This window comes from Geospiza fortis, unplaced genomic scaffold (genome assembly GCF_000277835.1).
Source record: "Geospiza fortis unplaced genomic scaffold, GeoFor_1.0 scaffold450, whole genome shotgun sequence".
NCBI classification, from domain to species: Eukaryota; Metazoa; Chordata; class Aves; order Passeriformes; family Thraupidae; genus Geospiza; species Geospiza fortis.
In genome coordinates this window covers 934200-939994 of record NW_005054416.1, presented here as the reverse complement: position 1 = coordinate 939994, position 5795 = coordinate 934200, and the positions used below count along the sequence as shown (strand labels likewise).

General features: G+C 42.0%; 1 protein-coding gene and 1 non-coding gene across 2 annotated transcripts in view; both read left to right on the top strand.

The window, feature by feature from the left end:
* Positions 1-690: 690 nt before the first annotated feature.
* Positions 691-5795, top strand: part of EIF4G2 (eukaryotic translation initiation factor 4 gamma 2) — a gene marked incomplete at its 5' end in the record, with an annotated part of 9937 nt that continues 4832 nt past the window's right edge. Inside the window, 13 exons of the mRNA XM_031061486.1 lie at positions 691-803; positions 936-1001; positions 1413-1538; positions 1896-1998; positions 2682-2813; positions 2907-2973; positions 3057-3208; positions 3622-3732; positions 4281-4364; positions 4450-4548; positions 4733-4874; positions 4965-5125; positions 5552-5665. Coding sequence (XP_030917346.1) covers positions 691-803; positions 936-1001; positions 1413-1538; positions 1896-1998; positions 2682-2813; positions 2907-2973; positions 3057-3208; positions 3622-3732; positions 4281-4364; positions 4450-4548; positions 4733-4874; positions 4965-5125; positions 5552-5665 — 1470 coding nt within the window. The remainder of the gene's footprint in view (positions 804-935; positions 1002-1412; positions 1539-1895; positions 1999-2681; positions 2814-2906; positions 2974-3056; positions 3209-3621; positions 3733-4280; positions 4365-4449; positions 4549-4732; positions 4875-4964; positions 5126-5551; positions 5666-5795) is intronic.
* Positions 5707-5795, top strand: part of LOC115948515 — a 167-nt gene continuing 78 nt past the window's right edge. Inside the window, exon 1 of the small nucleolar RNA XR_004082333.1 lies at positions 5707-5795. This exon is cut by the window's right edge and continues 78 nt beyond it. This is a non-coding gene — a small nucleolar RNA (small nucleolar RNA SNORD97).

Genomic DNA, 5795 nt, shown 5'->3' with positions numbered 1-5795 from the left:
CTTTTGTTCGCCGCCGCCATGTTGTGGCCGCTCCGCGTGCCCGCGCCGGGCGGGCGGGGGGCACTCGCCGCGCTCGGCTCTGGGAGGACTCCGGGCGCATCCGGGACACTCCCAGGCTTCCCTCCCCCGGGCGTTTCTGTCCCCGTGCTCGCCGTTCTGCTACGTGAGCGGTGCAGTGAGGTTCTTTATGCAAGCTGAAAGTTGAGGTGGTGGGTGGACGCTGCATTTTTTTCATTATTTGGTAGCTTAGTACGCTATTTGGACGCAGAATACACGCCTTTTACTGCTTTAAGCGTGCGTTTTGTTGTCTGATGCCTTTCAGAATTTGGCTGCTTTTTTGTGCCATTATAAATCATAGTTTCCAAATCACGTCAGTAAAGGACTCACTGTGCTGTTTAAACTTGCGTTCTTTCCTACGGGTACTCTTGTCTTTTGGATAAACTTAAGGGTTTTGTTCAATCCATGATTCCCTTGTCTCTGCCCTCACTCCCGCTGGGAAACATGGCTGTAATGATGAAATCGACCTTTCTGTGACTGTCCCAAAGTATTGCATAAATGAAAGTTTTCTTAATTTTTGTGAAGTTCAGTGTTGGAGGGTTCTCATTGTCGAGCAAACATTTGTACTTTTTAAAATTAGATCTTATGGCTGATAGTAAACAAGTATAATATGAATGCTTGGTTTGTCTTTCTAGGTTTTGTTTTTCCCTACCCCGTCAATTTAATTTTATTCTTTTGAAGATTCTTCGTTGTCAAGCCGCCAAAGTGGAGAGTGCGATTGCAGAAGGGGGTGCTTCTCGTTTCAGGTACCCTTTGTTTGTTTGATGAGTAGTTAGCAATGGAAAATCTCCTTGGAGGTCATCTTAAATTAGTGTAATGTTTATACCAAAACGGAGATGTTTGGACTTAACCCAGGATTCCCTGGTTGTTCTTAACAGTGCTTCTTCAGGCGGAGGAGGTGGTAGGGGTGCACCTCAGCACTATCCCAAGACTGCCAGCAACAGGTATGTCATCTTGCTCTTTGATTTGCATGATTTCAAAGTCAGAGCTTGCTTGATAATGAATCTAGAACTGAAAATAGGCTAGCTTTAAAGTTGTACCAGAAATACCTACTGAGTTAAAGATCATTAACTGTTCTCTAGTCTGTGCCCTTTAAAGTGTACTTCATGGTTAATAGGCAGTGCATGAGTTGTCGATGTATTTAGCTTTAAAAGTGTGGAGAGTATTTTTGGGTGCCAGGCATTGTTGTTGTTGAGTACTTTCCTGTGCTGCAGATGTTGCAGTGTTGGTAGGGGTAATTGTGTGCTCTTAACAAAGCAAGTAACGGAATTGGTTTGAGTCACTGAAAGGTTAAAAGGGCAGTTCTTTAAATACTTGTTTCTGTTTTGACAACTGTATTCTTCAAAATTTTGCAGCGAGTTCCTGGGGAAAACCCCAGGGCAAAACGCTCAGAAATGGATTCCTTCACGAAGCACTAGACGAGATGACGACTCCGCAAACGACAAAGAACGACATGATGCAATCTTCAGGAAAGTAAGAGGGTAAGTTTCTCACAGAATTACTTATTTCCTTAGTGTTTTCATTAGCAATGTGTACCTAAGAAATGGGCTGGAGGAAAGGAAGATGTGGGCCTTGAGTCTGGGGGAGGTGTGTCCTTTAGTAAGGAACCAGCCTGGTAATGTAGCAGCAGAAAACACTGAAAGTAATTCTTGTAAGCAGATTAGTATTTTCAGTGGTACTTCACTGAGTCTGAAGATCTCAAAAAAAACAGTTGAATGGAAAATGGCTCTTTTCAATTTTTAATAGATTTCAAAAATAAAAAATAAGTCGAGTCTAAAGTGACTTGTAGCATGCTTACAGTATCTGTGTATTCTGATTTTGGGTTTTTTCCTCTTTAGCATACTAAATAAGCTTACTCCTGAAAAGTTCGACAAGCTATGCCTTGAGCTCCTCAATGTGGGTGTAGAATCTAAGCTCATCCTAAAAGGGGTCATACTGCTGGTAAGCTGGTTGCATTTCTTTTAACTACCGTTCTCTTACATGCTGTAAAGCAGGGGGTTGGTTGGCTTTGATGGGATACAGAAGTAGCATGAATAATGCTTTTGTGTATTTGGATTATCAAACACCATGTCCCACCCCTGCTTTCTTTGTAAAAAAGGATTTACTGGGGAGGAAGTAGGTTTAATGGTTTGAGTTTCTCATTTAGAAGTCTCCACAATGACTAAGGATGATTGGGGTTTTATGATTATTGTTTTAAATAATCTGAGGTGTGAGTTAGCCATTTTATTGGTTTGGCCTCCCCTTCGTCCTCTTTCCTGAGGAGCAACCCGCTTGGTTTTGGAAAGGCAACCACTGGTGACCTCTGGGGACACTGATGAAACTGTTACATCGCTTTGTTTAAACGAGATCAGATTGGTGATACTAATGTAGGTGTCGGCATAATAAACTTGAGTTTTGGTGGCCGAGGATTACAGAGCTTTTTCAGTAGCAAGCAATGGCTTTTGTTCTTTGCTTCAGCATTGAGACTGGTGTTGGACTACAATGCTTCTGTGCTTGATTAAGCAGGAAACAGGATGTTGTAGATAAGAGCGGTAATAATCCATTCTGTGTCTTGTAACTCAGTCTCCTAATAACATTTGCACCCTTCTGCTGCTTGCTGCCTTACTCAACCTGGCTCTCTGTAGATCGTAGACAAAGCCCTTGAAGAGCCCAAGTATAGCTCGCTGTACGCTCAACTATGTCTGCGACTGGCAGAAGATGCACCCAACTTTGATGGCCCATCAGCAGAGAGTCATCCAGGACAGAAGCAAAGCACAGTGAGTGCATCTCTCAATCTGCAGTGGTAAATTTTGGGTGCATTTGTAGCTGCCCTGATTAGCTTAATTCTTTTCTTTGTTCTCTTTTTGTAGACATTCAGACGCCTCCTAATATCTAAACTTCAAGATGAATTTGAAAACCGAACCAGAAATGTTGATAGTAAGTTTTAAAACCACTTTAATACAGAATCTATTTGTTGTCTTTTCCCACAGCCATGTAAAACGGGCTTCTTTGTTTTCCAGTCTATGATAAGCATGATGGTCCCCTCCTCCCTGAGGAGGAGGAACAGAGAGCCATTGCCAAGATCAAGATGCTGGGGAACATCAAATTCATTGGAGAACTTGGCAAGCTTGATCTTATTCATGAATCTATCCTTCATAAGTGCATCAAAACAGTGAGTATTCAGATCGGGAGGAAGCTAGAAGCAAAACAGAACTTAAAAACGAAAAAAATACTCAGATGTTGATGCTGCTTAGAGACTCTTGGAGCAGGAGCATAAAATGGCACAAAAATGTTTCCTGATGATTACCCATCCCCTACTGTTATCTTTTGGTATGATTAGGAAGTAAAATCAGCTTTGTTCAAAGCCATAGGAATTGTCTCAAAAGGAAAATGAATACAGAAGTGTGCCATAGGTGCTTGAAACTACACATACTTAAGGAGAATTGGCAGATCCTAATTTTTAAGTCCATTTGCTTTCAGAACAAAACAATGTGTTTGTACATGTCAGTGTGCAAAGTTTGTTGCTTATTATAAATTGTCATTTATAAAATTTTTAAATCCTAAATTTCCCCTTTAATTTTTCAGCTTTTGGAAAAGAAGAAGAGAGTTCAACTCAAAGATATGGGGGAGGATTTGGAGTGCCTCTGTCAGATAATGAGGACAGTGGGACCTAGATTAGATCATGCGAAAGCCAAGGTATGTGCCTATCTAGTGCAGTCATTAACCTAATTAAATTATGTGGCTAAGACTTGATTGCCTGAACCTTCTGTATTCAGTATTCATAAGTACAAAACAGAGGTTTGAGGTTTTTTATTTTTGAGAAAAGAGTGCCCACTCTGGCTTCTAGACCAATTCTCTTGATAGAAAAACCATTTTAAACATCTCACCAGGATGTAGTTAGGGTCATCAGGAAATCATGTAAGTGAGAGTGTTGTTTTTCTAAACACTGCTTGAAAAGATGTGCTGAGGAACTATTCTTAGCACAGCTAGGTAATTGGAGAGATGAGAGTTTGGAATGTAAGCTTAAAATGAACAGAATTTTGGCTGTGTTGCTTATCTCCAATTCAAATGTCTTGATGCATTAGATATTTAAACTGTCATCAAGGAGCTAGAGATGGCAGGAAAGGGCAGCTTGTTGCATTATTTTGCCTTGAATGTCCAGGCAGAATTCCTTGAATGCTTGAATGTGAAAGCACTCAAGGCACTGATAGAATTATCCTAACTTGTAACTTTTGTTCCCCCAGTCCTTAATGGATCAGTACTTTGCCCGTATGCGCTCCTTGATGTCAAGTAAGGAATTGCCAGCAAGGATTCGTTTCCTGCTGCAGGTATGATGATGAAATGGCTCCCTGCTGCTTTTTTTTCTTGCAAAATGGTCTTGAATCCTTTCCTAATAGCCTGTTCTGTTCCAAGGATACTGTGGAGTTGAGAGAACACAACTGGGTTCCTCGCAAAGCTTTTCTTGACAATGGACCAAAGACTATCAATCAAATCCGTCAAGATGCAGTAAAAGTGAGTGTTGCGTGTGAGGTCCAGAGCCTGTCTTGGCACTCTGCGCTTGGGAGTAGTTCTCATGCAGTGTCACAGTTGGCTTAAGGGTTAAAACTAGATGGACTTCTGTAGTTGGGGGCTAAAAGCTTTGATTTCTTGGGACTGCTACTTGAAACTGACCAAAGTTGTAATTTGTGTTTTAAAGGATCTGGGAGTTTTTATTCCTGCTCCTATGTCTCAAGGGATGCGAAGCGACTTCTTTCTGGAGGGACCCTTCATGCCACCCAGGATGAAACTTGACAGGGACCCACTCGGAGGGCTTGCTGATATGTTTGGACAAATGCCAGGTACACTGACACCACAGGGTGATGGGGTGGCTGTGGCTCTGCTGTGCTGAATAAGAACTAAAACTTTGATTTGTCTCCTTGCTGATCCAGGTAGCGGAATTGGTACTGGTCCAGGGGTTATTCAGGATAGATTCTCACCCACCATGGGACGCCATCGTTCAAACCAACTCTTCAATGGCCATGGGGGTCACCTCATGCCTTCTGCTCAATCCCAGTTTGGAGACCTAGGCAAATCTTTTCTGAAAAGTCAGGTAAGGAAGCTGTTCGCACGGTGACTTCAGCTTGTTTAGAAGCACTTCCTGAGATGCGTATGTTATGGATTAAAGTCTGCTTATGTTAAAAGACCTATTCAGATTTGATTCTGATAACTGATGCTCAGCTGATACAAAAATTCTAAACCACTTTTTAAATCGTACAAAAGACGCAAGAAGTACACTTTTTTTTTAACTGCAAGAAAAGGTGCATGTGGCTTTGGTGGGTCAGAACGGTGTGTTTTATTTAAAAGATGGCCCTGTTTTTAGGGATAGATGCTACTCTCCCACCACCCCTGCTCCTTCTTTCTCCCTTCCTGGCAAATAGAATCTTTGTTCCTCTGGTCCCTCTGGTACTACTTACCAAATGATGTACGCCACTCCATCATCTGCACTTCTTTCTCTATATCTCCCTTTCTGAAATAGGGGCAAAGCCAACTCTACCATACCCAGAATCAGGGACTCTTATCCCAGCAACAAGGACAGTCGAAGGATATGCCACCTCGGTTTTCTAAGAAAGGACAGCTTAATGCAGATGAGGTACATGACATGCCTACATTATTTACAGCCTATTCTAAATATTGCCCAATGATTATAGCAAGACGCGTTATTATGAGGACTAATGCTGGAACTCTTTCTCCTCCTCCTCATTCTTCTCCTTCTTTGTCCC